General features: G+C 43.2%; 1 protein-coding gene across 9 annotated transcripts in view; it reads left to right on the forward strand.

Moving 5' to 3' along the window:
• The window catches only part of MGLL (monoglyceride lipase), an 86378-nt gene that overhangs the window by 12158 nt on the left and 52848 nt on the right, over positions 1-21372 (forward strand). For 6 of the 9 annotated variants that reach the window (XM_033141046.1, XM_033141047.1, XM_033141045.1 and 3 more), the window contains exon 3: positions 19145-19251. The exons of the other annotated variants lie outside the window; for them this stretch is intronic. In XM_033141046.1, coding sequence (XP_032996937.1) covers positions 19145-19251 — 107 coding nt within the window. The remainder of the gene's footprint in view (positions 1-19144; positions 19252-21372) is intronic. 9 annotated transcript variants of the gene reach the window in all.

Below are 21372 nucleotides of genomic sequence, written 5' to 3' on the forward strand. Positions count from 1 at the left end.
CTCACTCTCAACTGCTCAAGTTAAATTTTGTGAAGATTTATTGTACCTTTTGAAAAGAAATGGTCACCCTGTCTCTGAATCAGAAGTAGAGCTTTTAGTTAAAACTATTGGGGAAATCTGCCCTGTGGTCCCTAAGGAGGGAACGAAAGATTTAGCTTCATGGGAAAGGATCGGGTTAGAATTTATGGCCAACCCGAAAATCGGAATTCCTGTACAATTAGTATGGAGCAAAGTAAGAAACGCTTTCAACAAATCGCTCCAGAAATGTTTTGCTTAATGGAACAGTGAATTTAGGAAATACTGCTTTTAATAGTGCCCCCTGTGCTGCCGCTTGCGGTTGTGCCATTTTCGGCCCCCTCGCAGCAGCCAGTTCAGGCCCCGTTGTCGTACACGCACTCGCCCTTGTCCAATTTGTCGTTGCCAGATTCATTGCCGCCTGTGCCGGTGCAGCAGACGCCGTCGGCCTTTCAAGCCCCGCCGCGGACTGCCCCAACCGCCAGTCGCTCAGCAGTCATCGCAGGCCTTTTACCAGCCAGCGGATCTCAAGTCAGCAGCAGCCGCGGGACCTCGCTCCAAGCAACGGTCCCGCTTCCTCCATCGCAAGCCGCGCTTTTGCCAGCGATCCAGCAGCAGCAGCAGCAAGCAGCCTTTTTGCCAGCAAACCCTGCTGCCCTGCAGGCCGCGCTCAAGCCAGCAGCTCCAGTTTTGCAGCAAGCTGATTTCAATCAACAGCAATCCAAGCTTCAATGCAAGCAGCACAACAGCAATTTACCAACCCTTCAGCACCTCCGATGCCAATGCAGATTCCAAGACAAGAACAAAGCCAAACAATGATGATCCAGATGCAAGGACTTGCAGTACAAAGCCAACAACCTTATGCTCCACTCCAAGTCAGCATCTTGTCTTCATACCAACTTCAAGTCAGCCATCTTGTCTTCATCCAACTTCAAGTCAGCCATCTTGTCTTCATCCAACTTCAAGTCAGCCATCTTGTCTTCATAGTCAGCCAATCTTCAAGGCATCAGATGTCAAAAACTCTTTAGCGCCATCTAGTGGCTCATCACTTGGAAAGCATCAGAAGATTTAAACTCACTGATGCCACCTACAGATCCAACAGCAATGCAACCATCTGCAGAACTCAAGCTTTGGAAGCAACTTTGGGACAAATAGACTTTAGTGCTGATCCAATGCACATCTTTCCAGTGATTCGTGCCAATGGAGGACAACCTGCAAGATATCAAGCCATTCCTTTTGAAACACTACGTGAATTGCGAAAAGCCATACGCGAAAATGGACTTCAAGCTCCTTATACTAGAAGTTACTTGAAGGACTGTCCACTAGTAGACTTCTGCCATCTGATTGGAAGTTGATACTTCGCACCTTCCTGTCGCCTACAGATGCTCTTCTGTGCCTGCAAGAGTGGAAAGAAGTAAGCAGCCAGACGTGCAACGCCACTCGCCACAGAAGATATGCTCACAGGATCAGGACATTACTCCAATCTCAATCAACAGCTAGCCATACCTGATGCTGCACTCGTCACCATAGCAGACATCGTAGTCAAAGCTTGGCGCAGATTACCCAATCGCACAGATGCCAGCTCAGTATCAGGATTCGCTGCAGTTAGGCAAGGTCCAAAAGAGCCTTATGGGGACTTCGTGGATCGCCTGATTGTTGCAGTGGAACGCCAGATAGAAGATCGTCATGCCAGAAACATGCTGACAAAACAACTTGCCTTTGAAAATGCCAATGATGACTGCAAGAATGCCCTAACAGCAGTTGCAGCTCGTCCAGATGCCACATTGACTGAGATGCTACGCGTCTGCCAGAATGTTGGTACCCACTCCTACAAAGCACAGCTCTTGGCAGCTGCGGTACAGATGCCACGTCAAGACAGCTCTACGCCAGTCAAGAAGTGCTATGGGTGTGGAGGCGATGGGCATTTCAGGTCGCAGTGCACAGCAACACCAAGGCCTTCTGCCAAGCCACCAGAGAGATGTCCCATCTGTCAAAAAGGATTTCATTGGGCGAACGATTGTCGTTTGAATCCACAAAATACATCACCTACCTCATCTCCAGTTCAGGGAAACGGTTTCTGCGGGCCGCGCCCGGCCCCCGGTAAACAATAGGGTGCAAGCTCAAGAACATCATGAAGGTCAACCATCCCAGAAAGGTGAACAACGCTACTCCTTATCCAGGTCATCAGGAAAAAAGAGTGATCCAGAGAGATATCTACTCTTCAGATGTCCAGAGAAAAGATGTGACCTCATCAAACATTCAGGTTCCAGAGGTTTCATCATCTGCCTTACCTATTCAAAGGGTTCCAGTAGGAGAACACAGCATTCAGTTCACCTTCTGCTAACCGCCCTTCAGTTCCTGCCTGATGTAACCCCCGCTTCACAACAAGCAATCACAGTCAAGTCTCTGATCGCAGAATTGCCTTCAACGTTGATGAAAACATTCTACTGAGGTCAACCTCGCAGCACCTGAGCTTTACTCACCTTTGAGTCAAGGTCAATCTGTCATTGAAGGACATTTGCCCTTGATGAAACAGCAATATCCAGGTAGCAACCCAGCTGATGATCACTTTCCATGTGGCCAAAGAATGCAAGTGAGTGAGACAGCTCCCTCTTGTGGAAGCTTAACAATCACTCCAGTAACAATGGTCCACACCTTTTGTGTCGCCTCCAGCTTTTAAGCTCAGCCCGCCCACAAACCAAACAATTATCCATGAACAACAACTTCGACTGCCTTGTGTCAAAGAAGAAGTTCCATCTCTGCCAGTTTGAGGCACGACTGACTGAATGCCAACAGGTTCAACAGCCATCAGCAACTCTTACCAACGGAAGAACCTCAAGTTTGCCAACTCAACGCAAAGCAGCTTCAAAGTTGCCAACTTCAGCAGTGCAAAAAACCTGAATGCCAAAAAGATGTCTTACACAACACTGCCAATGAAGAACAAGAAGCTTCTTCTGTCCCAGGTCTATACACTCTTCTTAACAGAGGACTGTTACTTTTCAAATCCAATGGTTTGGCTCAGCAATTGCCAACATCCATTCGTGGTCCATTCCCAGACACTTCAATTTGCCTTATTCTGCCTAGGATGGATCGCCTCCCTGCCACAGTCACACTGACTGCAGGGCCTAGTTCGAATCACAGATTCATCGCAGTTGCTGATTCCAGGATTTTCAACTGTTCCTTGTGTCCTAACAAAAGGTTTAGAAATTGCCAGACTCTATTTGCTTACTTTCTACGCCTACAGCTCCTGTAGACTCCTTTACCTCCTCAGGCAGCCAATGGCGCTAATCAAGATTACAGAAGAACGCCCTCATCTCGTCTTAGAAATGGGTGGACGAAAGATCAAGGGTCTTCTTGATACAGGCGCAGACGTCACAGTGATTGCCAGAAAAGATTGGCCTGACCAGTGGGCAACGACTGTCACCCAGGAAGTCTTCGGAGTCGGAGGTTTCGAACCCGCCCACCAGAGCGTACATCCGATTACCTTCCAGTCAGACTCAGGCTCCATGGTGCAGCTCCGTCCACTTGTTATGGATGTGCCTATCACCCTTTGGGGTAGAGACTTATTGTCTAAAGCAAGAACTGTTGTCCATACGCATTTTTGATGTGGGCCTTTGCATCAGCGCCAGTACATGCTCTTCCACTCACATGGAAGGAAGGACCCCTGTATGGGTCGACCAATGGGCGCTGACGTCAGAAAAGCTCGCTGCAGCAGAGGCCCTAATCAAAGAGCTGCTACACCAGGATCGTGTGCAACCCTCTAATAGCCCTTGGAACACTCCAATCTTCGTCATCAAGAAGAAAAGTGGAAAATGGCGTTTGCTTCAAGACCTGAGAAAGCATCAACGAAAGAATTGTTCCAATGGGTCCCCTTCAATGTGGACTTCCTAACCCTAACCTCATTCCTAGAAACCATCAGCTTGCAATCATCGATCTCAAAGATTGTTTCTTTACCATCCCACTGGCACCTGCAGATCAAGAAAAGTTCGCTTTCACTCTACCTGTGTTAAATAACACCAGACCAGCTTCCAGATACTCTTGGAAGGTACTCCCTCAAGGAATGGTGAATTCACCGACTCTCTGCCAGAACTTTGTGGATAAAGCATTACAGCCTTTCAGAGCACAATATCCAGCCTTATAAGGTTTGTCATTACATGGATGACATCTTGATCCATGGAGAAAAGGTCTCAGAGCATCATATTGAGCATCTTACGCGCATCCTGAACTCTTTTGGGCTTTGTATTGCCCCAGAAAAGGTACAGCGCACTGCTCCATTTCATTACTTGGGTCACAGACTGCTTCAAGATACAGCCCTGCCAGAGATGCCGAGCATAGTCATTCCAGAATCCTTACCTTAACACAATTGCAGCATCTCTTGGGACAGATAAACTGGGCTCGAAGTCTCTAGCAGTCCAACATCTGAACTCTCGCCATGTTTTCTGCTCTTAAGGGACATACATCTCCTCAGATGTTATTCCATGCACCTCTGAGATGCGTCTTGCTTTACAAGGGGTAAACACAAAACTGCACCAAATAGCTGTAGATCGTGTGCCAACAGCTAACTGCGCTCTTTCATGTGCTATCTTCACTACACCAAGATTGCCGACAGCAGCCTTATACGTTCCGGATACTTCCTCAAAGGTGGCAATCGTGGAGTGGATTCATCTTTCGCACACGCCTCAAAGGAATGTGTACCCAGTATGGACGCTGTTGCTGATCTCCTTGTTAAGTGCAGAGGCCGTGCAATTCGCCTGAGTGGAAATGATCTGCTTTCCATCTACCTTCCTTTCTCTCAAGAACAAGTGCTAACTTGATTCAGTTTTCAGATAGTTTCCAGATTGCTATTGCAGATTTTGTCGGTTTCATTCTTGTATAATCCTCCTAAGGACAAAAGATTCACTTTGTTGCAACAAGTAATTATCACCTTTCATCCATGTTGGTGCTTCAACCCTATTCCCACTGCAAAAACTCTGTTCACAGATGGCTCCTCTTCCTATGGTGTCCTTGCATGGCGGGAGGATGGACAATGGAAAACTGTGTTTACAGAGAAACAACTTTCAGCACAAAGATCGGAAACTGGCAGCAGTGATTCTCGCTTTCAAACTTTCACTACAGAAGCATTCAACCTCGTTGTAGATTCTCAGTATGTATATAGACTGTTATCATCGCTTCCAGTTGCTTATCTGTCTCCGTCCATGGACGAAAATCTCTTTAATTTGTTCGCGCAGCTTCAAGAACTATTACAGAAACGTTCATTTCCCTTTTTTGCTGCACATTTGCGCTCTCATTCTAACCTTCCAGGATTCCTGGTGGAAGGAAATGCAGTAGCAGACGCTGCCCTCAGGACTCTAGCTTTCTCCTTGTTCGACAATCCTGTGACAAGCCATGAAACTTTCCACCAATCAGCAAAGGTTCTACACAAGACCTTCAACATTCCAATGTCACAAGCAAGGGACATTATTTCATGCTGCCCTTCGTGCTCCAAGTCTCCTATCTGCTTGCCATTTGATGCTGTAAATCCTCGAGGTACGGAGGCGAATCAGCTGTGGCAGATGGATGTGACACATGTCCCAGCCCTTGCTCCAATGTCTAAGCTGCATGTCACAGTGGACACCTTTTCAGGTTTCATTTGGGCTACAGCACTGAAGGGAGAAACTGCGAGGCACGTCATACAGCACTGCATGAGAACCTTTGCCGTTATGGGAAAACCTCAAGCCATTAAAACAGATAATGGTCCGGCCTATGCTTCTCAGGCCTTTAGTGACTTTTGTGTGCAGTGGAACATTTCCCTATCTCATGGGATTCCGTTTAATTCGACAGGCCAAGCTCTCATTGAAAGGAACACACCTCACTTTCAAAACTCTGCTCCATAAACAGACTGCAGGACGTCACCTTCCAGCTTCGGAGATCCCTTTGGCAGTTGCAAAGGTGCTGTTCACCTTAAATTTTCTTCTCTTCCCACATAACAACCTCATTCCCCAGTGGATCTCCACTTCAAGAAAGAAGAACAGCTTCCTCGACCTTTGGTCTCTTATCGCCTCTTGCCTGACATCGAATGGCGAGGACCAGTTTCCACTTATCACTTGGGGTCGTGGGTATGCTGCAGTTGCCCTTGAAGAAAAGGCTGTTTGGGTGCCTGCCAGGTGGTGTGCGCCCTTGGAGAGCTAAGGAACCAAGTTGAGAATATCCACCTCGTTGTTGACTGCACTAGTTTCCAGTGTCAAATGCAGCAACTCTTCAACTATCCTACTGCCTAGGCCTTTTGTTTGCCTCTGGGCGGCCTCTGGTTCCTGGCTGCCTGGATTTGTTCCAGTTACTCTCTTACCCGCATTCACTAGCAGATCACCTTGATTTGCTTGCTTAAACCTCCTTTCTTCTACAGGTATCGTTGTTTCTTAAGAACTTTATGTTTCAGAACTTTCTGAGCTCCATGAACTTTTCCTGAGTTCCAGGACTATTTCGTCTACATGGTCGTGTGTAGTCGGAGAAGAAGACGACCGGCAAACTCATTCATCGTCTTCATCCTCCTCTCCAACACCATTTTGCAGTTCTAAACCTGTCTTATACTTTATATTGTACTTGTAAAAAAATTGCATATTTACCTTTGTATGCTTCTTGAATATCCGCCTCGCATGTTACATGTGTTTTCCTTATAGCTTGGTAATTAATGATATGGATGTTTATATATACAAAGCTTTTCTTAGATAAAGCCTCGTTATACATGTCATGACCTAATCCATATATCATTACTAAAAAAAGAAAAAAAGGAAAATAATAAGATACCTCCTAATTCATGACATCCTATTCCGAATCCCTTAATCATATCAGTCACTTTATTATCTGATCCTTTACGCCTATTACACAATATCTCCCTTTATTCCTTCTATCCATTTGTCTATCAGTTATTATTCTATCCTTCTCCCTTGTGACTTCCACTTGTCCTCCTCCCAGATTCCATTTAACACTTCTTTATACTACACTAATATTCATTGTAATCTTCCATTTCTTCACCATTCCATTAACACTTTTCCTTTTAATCCCGATACAGAATGTCTAAAAATGGAGCCAGCACTTCACAGTGGGGCATTGCTTTTTGATGTATTCTCCAAATTTTCCCCAGTCTTGTTGGAATTTTTGATCATTGTGTCCTCTAATTTTATCTGTTAATTTAGCCAGATCAATATAGTTGAATAATTTTTCTTGCCATTCTTTAATTCCCGGCAGATCTTTCTTTTTCCAATATTGAGCTATTAAAGTTCTGGCCGCGGCAGTGGCATAATGAAAAAGTTTTACATCCTGTTTATTTATTTCTCCATTCAGAATTCCCAATAGAAGTGCTTCGGGGTTTTTCTTTATATTGTATTTCATCATTTTTTTAATTTCCTCTAAGACCTGGTCAAAAATTTTGAATCACCTCACAGTGCCACCACATATGTATAAAGGTCCCCACTTCCTTTTGGCACTTCCAACAAGAGTTGCTCTTCCTTTATATTTCTATGTATTTTACTTGGCGTCATGTACCACCTGTAGAACATCTTAATTAGGTTTTCCCTGATCCCTTGTGCCGCCGTAATTTCCACGATTCTTTCCACAGCCCTTCCCATTTTTCAAGTTCCGATTGTCTTCCCTAGATCTTTTGCCCACTTGATCATGGTTTCCTTGACCATCTCATCTTTGACTTCCCACTCCAGTAATACATTATACATATTAGATATTAGTTTACATCTATCTGCAAGAGGTGTTTTTCTAATAAGGAAGGTTCATTAAGAATCCTTTTTGCATCTTGTCCTTATTAAATTTGCTATTTATTTGGTGGTATTGTATCCATCCAGTTAAGAGGTGTTTGATGTCGTTATATTCTTTTATCTTCAAGTTTCCATCCCGCTGTTCTGTTAGTTCTTTGTATGTGCCCCAATGTCCTTTTGAATTATTTTTTTAATTGTGATTATTTCAATTGGGGATATCCATTTAGGTGTTTTGGGTTCTTTTCTGAAAGCTTTTCTGAATGGTTTCCATTTAGAGTGTCACCAATTTTGATGATATGGAAATGTTTATGTAGGTCTAAAACATTGTCTTTGTGCAGTTCTAGTCATAGACATATTCATGCATATATGTTTTATTTCAATGATCCTAAATCTCCTCGTTGTGCTTGCAAAAGTTGTAATTCAAATGTGGTAACATTATATACTTTATTTGAAATGATTTCCTTTGGTCAAAGTATTGGTCATTCTCGGATTTGTTCAAGATATATGTCAAGTCTGGTGGCGTCCTACCCTCTTGGTACCCCTTTTTCTTTGAAAAAATCCCCCTCTATATGCTACCTTTGGCAGTAAACCAGGTTCCCAGCTTTTCCCTTTCACCTTGTTTCCTGCTGTTCATGGGAGACCCTTATGTAGCTGGTTTAAATCCCATCTCGTTTTGCTGGAAACCCTTGCGTAGATGGCTTAAATCCTTCTCATGGCTGGGAGACCTTTACTTGGGTGGTTTAAATCCCAACTCACGGCTGGAAAGCCGTTACTTAGGTGGCTTAAATCCCCTCTCTGGAATCGGACCCTAGTTCCCCGTTACCTGTGGTCGCTGTGGTAAGTCCAGAATCTAAAGTTCCCTCGATTCTGTAGCCTCAGAGCCACAACCCTTTCCGTTACCTTATCCATTTTTCCTCAGTTTTCCAAATAAAAATAAAAAAAAATGGGGGAGGGGTCTGGGTAGGCTATGTAGCCCCAGCTCTAGTTATATTTTAATTTTGGGTCCCGGATCGGGACCTCTCTTATGTTTGGGCAGTCGTTATCCGTTATTTTTAATTTTGGACCTGTATCAGGTCCTCTCTTGTGTTTGGGGAGTAATTTGTTGTTTTACGCTGCACGCGAAAATATATATGCTTATGAGGCGATTTGTTGTGTTACATTACATATTGAAGTATTTATATATGCCTAAAAGGTTTACAGTGTATCGGATCGATCACTTTTTATGTTCGGCTAGTGGTTTGTTATTTTCATGACTTTGTTGCTACATTATTGTACAAGTATTTCCTCCTATGAAGGGATGGATGTTGATGGTATTGCTGGTGTTTATATCACAGTCTTGATGTAGACTTTGGCGTGGACACTGTCGGCATTGTCGACGTTTGCCTTTTCATGTCAAGGCTTATATCAAAACAAATGGTAATGTTTGTGTCAGATAAATGCTTATGATATCTCTAACCTTCTTTTTTATATAACTAAATCAAAATAATTTAATTTAAAACAAAAAAAGAAAGATGATATGTCGGAATACGTTTCACGGATCCGCCATGGATTCATATTTATTTGGTTATTTTGTGAGTTTTTCGAGGTCTACTTTTGGTATAATTGCGCGCAAAAGCGAAAGTGAAAGCATGAATGAATAGTGTGGTTCACTTATGAGATTAATCCGCCTTTATTTTATAGTTCCGGTTATGTTCAAAGTTGTTAATGAGCGTTAAACTTGCTTCCCGCCTTTTTGGAGGGCAGCAACAGTAATGTTATTGGTTGAGGCATTAATGATGATGTCACGTTTGTTCCCTAATAAAAGGCAGAGGCACCCCGCTTAGGCACGTTCGTTCGTGCATTCTTTCCGTTTCGCTTTAGTTGGGTTTTAGTTGAAGTCAAGTTTAGTTTAAGGGATTAGGAGCGGGCTGGACGGGTTGGATGGGTTTTTCTTTAGTTAGAGTTAGATCGCGGAAGATTATTCGGTTTTAGTTTCAGATAGGTTCTTTTAGGTTAGCCTAGGGTTAGGCCCGCGGAAGATATTTCGGTTTTAGTTTATTTAGTTAGCCTCGCGGAAGATTGGGCGCGCAGGGTCTTTAAGCTTAGGAGAACTTAGCTTAGGGGACGAGCCTACGCGGGTTCTGCCGAAGCCACTAAAGATACAACCGGTGTCTGTCTTCCTTTGGGGTTAAAGGGGGGAGTAAAGTAAAATTTTTAATTTCTTTAATTTGGTCCGTCTATTCAGAGTCAGGGTATATATTTTATTTCACGAGGCAACTTTTCATTAAAGAAGGCAATTAGGAACTCACACACCATCAGAGTCTTCAATTGGCTTACTCATCATCCTTCAGACTGTGAGGCTTGGCCGGCGACCGTGCTCAAAAGCACGCGGAACGCTGGCCGCTTTCCCCGCAACTGGTACCTCGTGCATAACCAGTCCAAGGCCGTGCACGAGGAGCTCCAGCACCCAAACCCCGACACAGTGCCATTGCACTCTGGGCGGCTCACAGCATATATCAGAACATAATAAAAACATCAATTCTTAAAAACTTCCCTAAATAGGGCTGCCTTCAGATGTCTTCTAAAATTCAGATAGTTATTTATTTCCTTGACATCTGAAGGGAGGGCGTTCCACAGGGAGGGTGTCACTACCGAGAAGGCCCTCTGCCTGGTTCCCTGTAACCTCACTTCTCGTGGTGAGGGAACCACCAGAAGGCCCTCGGCGCTGGACCTTAGTGTCCGGGCTGGACAATGGGGGTGGAGACACTCCTTTAAGAATACTGGGCCGAGGCAGCTGCAAGTAAATTCCCTTATTCCGAATAGGATTCCTCGCAATAAAAGGGAAAAGTTGACAGCTATGCCTAAGAGTCTTGATTTTTGCTGCTATTATTAACCTGGATAGAATTCTCAAAGCTATTGGAGAGTAAATAAAACAATATTAGAAACAAGAGAGACAAAAATATGATCTAGTTCAACACCCTGTACCAAGCAGAACCACCCCTTCTCAGATCAGCGTGTTCAATCCACAGTATGCTGCAGGCAGAGACAGAAGTATCACAGAAAGCTTCTTCCAGAGCATGTGGTGGCTGCAGAATGCTCAACAGGTACAAGTAAAATCCCCCTCCCAACATTTTGCTGTACCTTATTTACAGGCCTTCCTTCTCCCACTTCAGCTTCTGCCATTTCCTGCACACACATCCTTCTCTGTTGTCCTTCCTCGTGTTTAAGGGAGACCCTGGAAAGCCTAAGAACAACAGTCTTGGGTCAGACTGAGGACGCATCTAGTGCATCCTGGCTGTAAGCCAATCCCTGTGGCATCACATCGTTCTTTAGCCTTGGTGGGACTAGTAAAAACAAGCAGAAATTATACCATGTTTGCAGATGGAGAGCTGTACATTCATAGACAAAGACCATGCAGTAGGAAAGTTTTGGGAAGGGCGGCAGCTCAGTGGTGGAGCTCAGGCTTTGCATGCGAAGTTTCCTGGGATCAGTCCCTTGCACCTCCAAACTAGACTGCTTGGAGCAGCTCACAGAACTGAACTATTTAGACCGATGCTCTGACTAGGTATAAGGTAGTTTTCCACATCTACACTGTATGATGGGTGTGGGGACCCCTTGGCCCTCCACATGTTGCAGAACTACAACTCCCATCAGCCCCAGCAAGCATGGCCACTCACCAGGGATGATGGGGACTGTAGTTCAGCAACATCTGGAGGGGCAAAGGTTTGCTGCTGTATGATAGACATGGCATAACGGCTACAGTCCACATAGCAGGAGCAGGGAACCTGGTGCTCTACAGATGACGTTGGACTACAGTCCCATCATCTCTGGCCACTCTGCCGACTGGCTTGTGAGAATTGGAGTCCAACAACATCTGGGACGTTCCCCATTCACAGTACCTGCCATAGAATCATAGAATTGTGGAGTTGGAAGGAACCACGAGGGTCATATAGTCCAACCCCGTGTCATGTAGGGTTAGGCTGCGAACATGTACTTTTAATTTATGTCAGTAAGATGTACATGTGCAGAAAATTCACAACTAAGCGTGTTTCCCCCCTGAAATTTTAACAACGCTGTGTGCGCATCCTTCCACATATTTCCCATTTTAAATTACTGGGATATATATGCATATAACTGTGGTAGTATAATCATTACTATTACTTCCATAATTACTGTCATTTTCACCACTGCATCCTCATTGTAAAGAAGCTGTAGGATACAGCACAGGCAGGGTTAAAATTAGATGAGTTCATAGGATGTTGAGGCTTCTGCGCAGTGCCTTTTTAAATGTGCTATAATTTTTCTGCCTTCGATGAAAGAGAACACCCATAAAGCACAGCTCTCCTATAAATGAATAACAGCTTGAGGCTTATGTGAGAGTCGTTATTTTGGCATTGTTGTAGGTGTGCATGTATGTTTTGGTTCAGCAGTTGCCAGCTATGCTACAAATGAGGATTGATTTCCTTTTCTGTTTTCAGTTTGGGTGCAGAAATGAATTCCAATGTTCCCTGATTTTTGATCACATATTTGGGGACTTCTCCCATCTCACTGGCTGCTTGGTCTAGCTTAGTTCTGCCCATCTATTGGAAACTCTTAGTGCTCTTAGTTTCCCCTCCTAGAATAATGAACATAGGGTAAAAGGTTACAGAATTGTTTGTGTAACCTCAGTGCAGTGCTCCATGTCAAGAACCAGTTTAAGATAATACAGTATTCATCTGTTTGTTTGTTCAATTTGCATTCCTCCCTTCATCAGTTCCATTGAACCAAGGGCGTATTACATCTTAACACACTGTAAAATAACAAAACAATTATAAAATTGCAGCTCACCATCGCTAGTAGGCAGTGGAGTGTTTACTCAGTTCCCCCTGCTGTGCCCAAAAACCTGGGCAAAAGGGTGTGTTTTTTGGCAGTGCCAAAAATCAGCAACAATTATTTCTGCCTTATCTCAAGGTGGAGGGGATACCATGACTGAATTGTTGCCTCAGACATGGTCTTCTCTTGCGCCGTTATGCCATGGGCCTCCCTTCGCAGTAGGTCAGAAGGGACCGTGAGACATCCAGCTCAGGAAATCCATTTTCTTTTGGACACTTAACTCTCTCCATTTCTGCCTGATATGCATGCAGCCATTGTTAACCCTTTAAAAGTAATCTGTGCTGAAGATCTGAGAGAATTTCAAGTAAATAATTATACATGCATACACTATGATACCACTAGCAGTTTGAACCTAAATACAGTTATGTAAAAATAAAGTCCTACTGAATTTGACAAATTTATTGTTCTGACAAAGATCTTAACAAATCTACTTTTGGTATGTATGTATGTATGTATATATGTATGTATATACCGTGCTACCTTGGTTTACGAACTTAATCCTCTCTGGAAGTCCGTTCTCAAACCAAAGCATTCTTAACCCAAGGCGTGCTTTCCCATAGCAGTGGGGGACTCAGTTTACAAATGGAACACACTCAATAGGAAGGGGAACGTTCTGCTTCTAAGGCAAAGTTCACAAACCAAAACACCTACTTCCAGGTTGGCAGCATTCTTAATCCAAGTTGTTCATAAACGAAGTTGTTCTTAAACCAAGGCACCACTGTATATATTTATTTAACAGGATTTCCATACTGTTCAATCATCAAAGCCTCTAAGTGGTTTACATAAATTTTTAAGTGTTTTACATAATTTAGGTATCTTTAAAAATATTATTCTGCTGTGGATAGCCCAATTTATTTGTCAGGTTTTAAGGATTGTTGATCAGACGAGTTAACTGTAAATCAGCTGTGGACTAACATAGCATCTAGCATAAGCAAGATTAACTGCCAAATCTGTTGCACCCTTTAAAACAACGTGAAACCATGACTCAGCCCTTAAAGCACATGTTCTTCTAACAGTTGACTTAGCAGAATTGTTGTATGTTGTATTTCAGAGTTAATTTTTTAATGTTACTTTTCACGTGTCAGAATATGCACATATACAGGGTGAGTCTTTTAAAAGAGGCCCTGTGGAACATGTGTACTCTGTATCCACGGGGCATCTTTTAAAGGACTCACCCTGTATATGTACGTCTGTTAAATATGGAAGGCTGAATGAAAGGAACGTGTTTTTAAGACCCCGGGCTTATGCTTCTCTGTGACACTAAAGTATTTCCTCATGTCATACCCCCTTTCTCAGCAGAGTCGCAGAATGTAGCTGGGCAGTCAGTGCTGAAATACAGGTTTTTCATACATTAGCGTGCTTATTCTCTATGCAGTTTTAAAAGGCACAACTGCCTTTCTCTTTGGAAAGAAATCAATACTTGAAATTTGATTCATGTCACATAGGATTTCAAGATTGTGATTCGGCTGTACCACTGTGGGAAACATTCAGTATTTATGGCCACATACATTGCTGGTTTATGTAGTGCTAAAGCTGTTTTATGGCCCCAGATACCACTAGTTCATATTTACTAAGCTGTTCATACTGCTTTAAGTTAGCTCTGGAAAACTCCAGACTTGGAGAAATACGAATGCAGAGGTAGAAAAAAAAATTGATCTTGGGTAGTCCCATACTCGAGATATTATGAATCTTGCACTTTGCTATGCACAGTTGAACCTCTTAATTCAATAAGATTTAGCTTAAGCTGTAGCTGGGTACAGGATGGCTGCCTGAATATGTCACATCTCAATTGGAAGCATTCCACTTTTTCCAGCTGCAAGTAATTTTGAAGCCTGCCCTACCTCCCTTTACCAGTTTTTCAGAATCTCAGATGTTTATCCCTTTGTCCTTCTGCACTCTCACTCCAGGTAGACAGATAGTGCTTTATTGACTGTATGGTGCCTTTCACAGTGAGCAGAGTTTGAAATGCATAGTCCAGCTATTTGGAGCTGAGCAGCTCTGTGATCTGGGCAATTGGGAATGCTAAATAGAAAGATGTCGTATCGCCCATTTTCTTTAACAAATCATTATTGGGAAATTTTGGTTTGTGGCTTTTGTTTAGGAAAGCTTGTAATTTGAGCCTGAGCTCCTATTCAGATGTTGACATAGCAATCTGGTTGCTACTGCAGAACTGTTCCACTGTGGCTGGTTCCCACACAATGTAAGGAATAGCCAATAACGTGTAGATTCTTCCCACAACAATGTCATCCCTCCATCCTTGCTGATGTAGAAGGTGCTCGCATGACTCGGTGGGACAATGTGATCAAAATACACATTTATTGGCTTGGGAGCCAATAGGAAGTGAGAATCTCTGAGCTCACAATCTTGCCTTAAAGAATTGGGTCCAGATTGGCTTCTGCAGAGAACCCACACTCTCACAAGTTACAATGCGAGTTTGCTTCAGAGTCAATCCCCAGTTTCTATTAGCTGATTTCCACACACACACCCCAACATCATCTTTCTGTAGGGATTTAAATTTCAAGTGTTCACTCTGCGTGTGTCAGCAGTGCTATTTTAAAACTGGTCTAGTTATTGCGCTGAAACCTTTCAAGTAAAAGAGGTTCTGTAATTTTCCTCACACACCCTAACATATTCATAAGCTTAAATGATAAGCGCTCTGGCCTAGCACGGCCCCCTTCCCACCAACAGACTAGTTCATTAATATCCCTGTTCTAGGCATGGATTGTGCACATATATTGTTAGAAAGGGATCAAAAGGAAAACAATCATTATTATAATAATACATGCATATCAGTCTATGCTATGGCTGGAGGATAGTTGCCATCAGCTATGAAATTTAAATGAAACCTCCAGAAACAGAGGCATTATAAATTGCTGAGGGCAAACACTTGGTGAGTGGCGAGGAAAGGGACTGTTGCCTTCATGTCCTACTTTTAAGCTTCTCAGAGGTATTTCCGTAACGTTTATGGACTAAAAAAACGATAGCAAATCCTGCTTTGTATTTGCTTGTGTTGTTTCCATTCCTGACTTCAGATGAAAGTGCAAATGGTGGCAATTTCGCTTCCCATTGGAATGCTTCAACATGCATACTCTTGTCTTAGGAGGAGTTATTAAGGTGAATTAAGCATCCTTATTATTTCTTCTGGAGAATATTTGAATTATCCCTGATAAATAGAGTGGTATATAAATTCAATTAATAAGAATAAGAATAATAGTTTCTACACAATCCAGTTCTTCCGACAGAATCCTGTGGGCGACAGCGATGGAAAAAGGTGAATGCCATGCTAGGGATCATTAGGAAATGGACTGCCAGTAAACCTGCCAATATCATAACACAGTTATGGAAATCTCTGGTGTGACTGCATTTAGAATGCTGTGCGTAGTTCCGATTGCCTCAGCTCAGAAAGGATATTGTAGAATAAGAAAAGGCTCAGAAAAGCGCAATCAAATTGATCAAGAGAGAGGCAGCAACTCTCCTGTGAGGAAGTATTTCAGCATTTGGGTTTTTTTTTTGTTTTAGTTTAGAGAAAAGGCAACTAAGAAGGGGACATGATAAAGGTGTATAAAAGCACATGTGGTGTGGTAAAAAGGCATTGAGAAAAGCTTTTCTATCCTTGAATGTTGGAGTATTCAGGACAAACAAATTAAATTACTTCTTCACGCAGTGGATAGTTAAACTATGGAATTTGCTTCCACGAAGGGTAGTGGTGGTCACCAAGGTTTTAAATGAGGATTAGACAAATTCATGGAGGATAGAGCTGTCAATGACTGCAAGCCATAATCACTATGTTCTACCTCCATGGTCAAAAGCAGCATGTCCCCGAATGCCAGTTGCTGGGGATGCAGGTGCGTAGAGTCCCATTGCACTCACATCCTTTTTTCAGACTCTCTAGTCTATAGGAACCTGCTTGGCCACTGTGAGAACAGGATGTTGGACTAGGTGGGCCTTAGCCCTGATCCAGCAAGGCTGTTCTTATGTAATTCACTTAGGTTTGTGTAGGTTCACCACCTAACTTAAGGATCCGTGTTAATATTTTGGATAGCCTGATAGAATTTTTAAAACTTCCTCTCTTTCAGTTTAGGAACTTTTCTGCCTGGTTCCCTATGTGAAATTGTTGATTCCCATAGGGAACTGGCAAGTTACAAGCCAAGTATAAGTGCACTTGGCAAGGCTTTAAGACAGCCAATTTTTTTATTGCTCCCTTCTCTTTGGCCTATAGCAGTGGGTTGAACTGCCAACCATCTCTCTTAGTGCTGTGGGTAAAAAATACCTGTTGATTTTGCCAGATCTGTTGCAAGAGTGCCAAGAACAAGCCCAGCCAGCTCCCTATCCACCCCCAGTGATTTGGCAATCTGAAAATTGCACCACAAGGTGACTCTCCCTCCTTTCCCTTTTTAGTGTTACAGTAAGTCCTCAAGATAGAGTGTTATTAGTGGTGGTGATGGGGAGAGATAGAAAACTCACAATTATACCATTGTGGGGATCCTTTCTCACACTAAGCCAAGCACCACTTAATTGTATTGCTTATTTGAAATTCTGACAACCGCGTCATCTTGCTGCTAATACTACAGCCATGGTGTGTTATATAAAACACCTGTGCGATGTTAGTCACGTTGCTTGGTTCAGCAGAATGCCGTCCTACTCACTTGCTCAAACTTAGGCATGTTGTTGGCATATCAGTCATAAATCCATTTACTCCATTGGATTCAGTGGAATTTGTTTCCAAGCCAGCATGCTTAAAACTGCAGTCTTTAGGATTTGCTGACTCCTGGCCACGTTTGTTGTTTTAATCCAGTTTGTAGAAATTGCAGGTCATTCATGCAGAGCCAGTTTTCAGCTGTGCAGAGAGCTATTTTGGCTCTGTTATTTATATGAGGGGTTTTTTTGGGGGGGTTTTTTTTAAAGGATGTGCAAGAGAAGCCTTTCATGCTGCCTATGCTGGTTTCTTCTTGGAACGTGTCAATTTCAGAGTTTCTTGCTAACAGAATTGTAGCATCTGGAGATGAAAATAACTGCAAAAGAAGCACTGTGGTTATTGGGGTCTTGCAGTGTCCAAACGATGGGTGTGTTTCTTTGGCTGTTCTGTAGGCCTGAGCAGTCATGATGAACACAGCCCAGCAGTGGCCTGAGAGGTGCTTAGCAACTGCCTGTTGTTGTTTTTAAAGTCTTGGGCATGCCTAACAAAAAACTCAGGAGCCACCAAATGTGGCTAGTGGTCTGCATTCAGTTTGGTGGGTAACAAACTGTGCAGGCCTGCTTTATAGTGTTTACATTTCCCCAGATGTTTCGAATGGATGGAGGGCTACTGTACTGCAGCAACCAATGAAAAGAGAAAATTAAGTTTGTGATCAGTAAGCTCTCATGAGTCATGAAGCAGTTGTGTCACCACTCAGGGAAATTTTAACAACCATTTCCAATACACTAATATCCCCTGTGGGGTCAAGATACCCAAGAGGGTGGTGTTTTTGAATACTTTGGGATGTAACAGATTTCTTAAATCCACTTCGATCTGGATTCAGGCCCGAGTGTGGCACTAAAGCTGCTGTGTTTGCACCAGTGGGTTAACTCCTTTGGGAGAAAGATGGGGGAACATAACCCTGTTGATTCTCCTTGCCCTCTCAGCGGTTTTTGATACTGTGAACCATGGAATTTTGCTTGTTCTCTTAGCAATTTTTGTCTACGGTGTCATCCTGGACTGGTTCTGTGGCTAACATGGGCATGGTAACATAGTGATTCTGTTCCTACCTGTGGGGTTGGTTTCAGAAAGAAGCAGCATGGTTCTGTCTTACCTCTCATCTACCACTCTATGCTTTTTAATGAAGCAGTTTTGGCAGACCATCAAAGGGTTTGGAGTGGGGCATCATCAGCATGCTAAGCTCAGTGTACATTCAGCTCTGTTTCTCTGTCATTGGAGGCAGGTGAGGCTGGGCAAGTGCTGAACCAATGTTCAGTAGTCGGCTGGATGAGGGCCAATAAACATGAGGGGCTGCACTTAAAAGGCTATGGGCAGAATTCAGCTAATGAATCCTGTCAGCGGAAGCCCACGCAAATCCTTCTTGTGCAATAGGACGTTCCCCTCTTTCCCCGGGTGATCCTCAAACACCCTGAATTTGACTCACAGTGGGTCAGGAGAGCCCCTAAAACAGCATGTTGGGGGAGATGAGGGGATCTTTCCATCCAGCAAACTGAAATGTAATAACAGAACGATCGGCTTAATTCCATTCCATCCTATATCTCCAGTTCCTACATGCCATGTTATCAGTTGCATTTATGTTATGTATAATTTTAATTTGTAAACTGTCTTGAGATGGATTGTAATAGGCAGTATTAATATTTTTATATATGAATAAATAAATCAGGAGGCAGGAGGAGAGCCCCTGATTATGATCTCAGTAAATGGATGGGCTGGTATGGAAGAAGGCAGTCCAGTAATTATCTGGGTCCCAGGGCTTTAAATGCTTCAAAACAGCATTTGTAAATAACAATACTGAAGCTTTTAAATCTTGCTCTTTCTACTTTGATGCTCCATTTAGGGGCCTGGTGTTCGTTGCTCACGGTGCTGGAGAACACTGCTGTCGCTATGATGACTTGGCCCAGATGTTGACGGGAATCAACTTTTTTGTATTTGCCCATGACCATGGTGAGTGCCATTGAAAGAACTGTGTGCGGTTGAGATAGCAAAAGGCATGAAGTAAAATGCTCTTCGGTGCTTAGAAACAGAGACAGTGAATTAATTCTAAGCAATGGTAAGACAGCTGATGTGGCTCCACCCATCTGCATTATTTTGTCTGAGTGCCAAATGAATGTGTAATGCAGTTGCTTACACCCAAAATGTTGAGATCATCAAATATGAGGATTGATTGGAATGCTGTTTACATTGTAACCTTGACTTGAGATTGTGTGTGTGTGTGGTGGGGAGGGAGGGTGAAATAAGGAGAACGTGTTCTAGTAACATTGGTGCTCAAGCAATGTGGTCCCAGAGTATGAAGGCACATGAGGTCACTGAAACTAGGGAGGTCTAGGTCTGGTCAGTGCCTGACCAGGTAACCAACTGGGAACCACATGTACAGTGCCTTGGCTTCCATGACAGGAGAAAGATGAGATATAAACACAACAAAAAAGTTTTGGTGTATTACACACTTGGGTTCTTTAGCTTAGATATGAAGGTTTCAGTTTTTGTTGAATTTTGCCCTTCATTCTGGTTGCCTCTGCTATACCATAATTCCAACTATTCTGGGAATTATGGGGACATCTGTGGAAGGAAAATGTTTATGTTTTTGTTGTAAGGACATGCGAAGAGCCATGCTGGATCATACCGAAGTTCCACCTAATCCAGCATCCTGTTTTTCATAGGCAGCAGTCAGAGTCCTCTTCTGGGAATCTCACAAGCAGGGCATCTCCCTGGTTATTGCTCTCCAGTAACTACAGTTCAGAGGCATATTGCTTCTGGACCTTGGAGATTCCATAGCATTGCCATGGCCAATAACCATTGTTAGAACTGTCCTTGCTTGGATCTATCCTCCATGAAATAGACCTATCCTTGTCCTTAAAATGCATTGTAGCCCTCAGTTGCATAAAAGCCTTTCTGAGTAGCTTAGATGCAGTGGGAAGGAAACTTTGAAGAAACAGAAGGATCTTTCTCCTGAGCAGAAGTGGGCCTTCTTCAGGCCTGCCAAGTCTACTTTGTTTTTACTACAACCCCAAGATCTACCTATAAGAGCCAGGGGCAAATTCCATACAGTTTGAATTAAAGCACAGGGTGTCTGTCTTCACACACATTTGAAGTCTAAAATTTTCTTTTCAGTACAGAAAGGAGCTCATAATCCTGTCACACACAAGTCCACTCCTGGTTGGCTTTCTTCATTTCAGCAGTGCAGTTTAGGCAGTGGTGGGGAACAACTTTATTGCTTCCATTGTTAAACAGTTTAGAGTCAGAGACCTTTGCCAATCTGCCAGAAAATTCTGCTTTCCTGTCTGTCCCCACTTGCTATGAAGCCATCTTGTCTTCAAGAAAACAAAACAAAACTTTGTAAAACTTTTAGATGTTTCTCTCCTCCCCCCGCCCCATCCCAAGTGACAATATTATTAAGGATTTTCTTCCACACACCCAAATTTTGCTTCCTTCCAAAGGCAGAACAAAGTTCTTCCATTTGACTTGTTAATTAGAACAGGCAATTGAGGACAAGTGGGTTAGAGCCAACATCTGTAGTGTGCTCTCCCATTTTAAATTCACACAAGAAGAGTGACCCTACTTCACTTTGCTCCATTTGCTCCATTCTCTCCACCCTCCCAACACTTAATTTTTTTCTGACAGACCCCACTGTTTTCTGGGAAAATTCTCATCTGTTTCTGCAGGTTTAAGGAAGGCACATGGATTGCCATGTCCCCATGTTTGTCTTCCCAAGAAACCCCAATTATTTCATTAGGCAGCCTTATGCTGAAGCCATGCAGCTTGAGCAATTAAGTTCATAATTCCCCCTAATGACCATCTGGGAGTGTGCACTTGAGCTGCATCCAGGGTTGAATATATCTCTTCTTCCCCCACCCAACCCATGTTAATGACACTTAATGGTGGCTATTATGCTTTGAAAGGTACACACATTCTGTTTCCTGATCCATCAGGAACCTACAGGGAGAAATGCCTTGCAAAGCCTTTGTTTGGTCTCTGCTACTCTTTTGTCTCTCACTACAAGAAGAGCAAGGCATGAGGGCTGCATTGTAGGGTTTTGCCACTGCATATATTGTCCATTCATCTCTTCAG

The sequence above is a fragment of the Lacerta agilis genome, chromosome 2 (assembly GCF_009819535.1).
Source record: "Lacerta agilis isolate rLacAgi1 chromosome 2, rLacAgi1.pri, whole genome shotgun sequence".
NCBI classification, from domain to species: Eukaryota; Metazoa; Chordata; class Lepidosauria; order Squamata; family Lacertidae; genus Lacerta; species Lacerta agilis.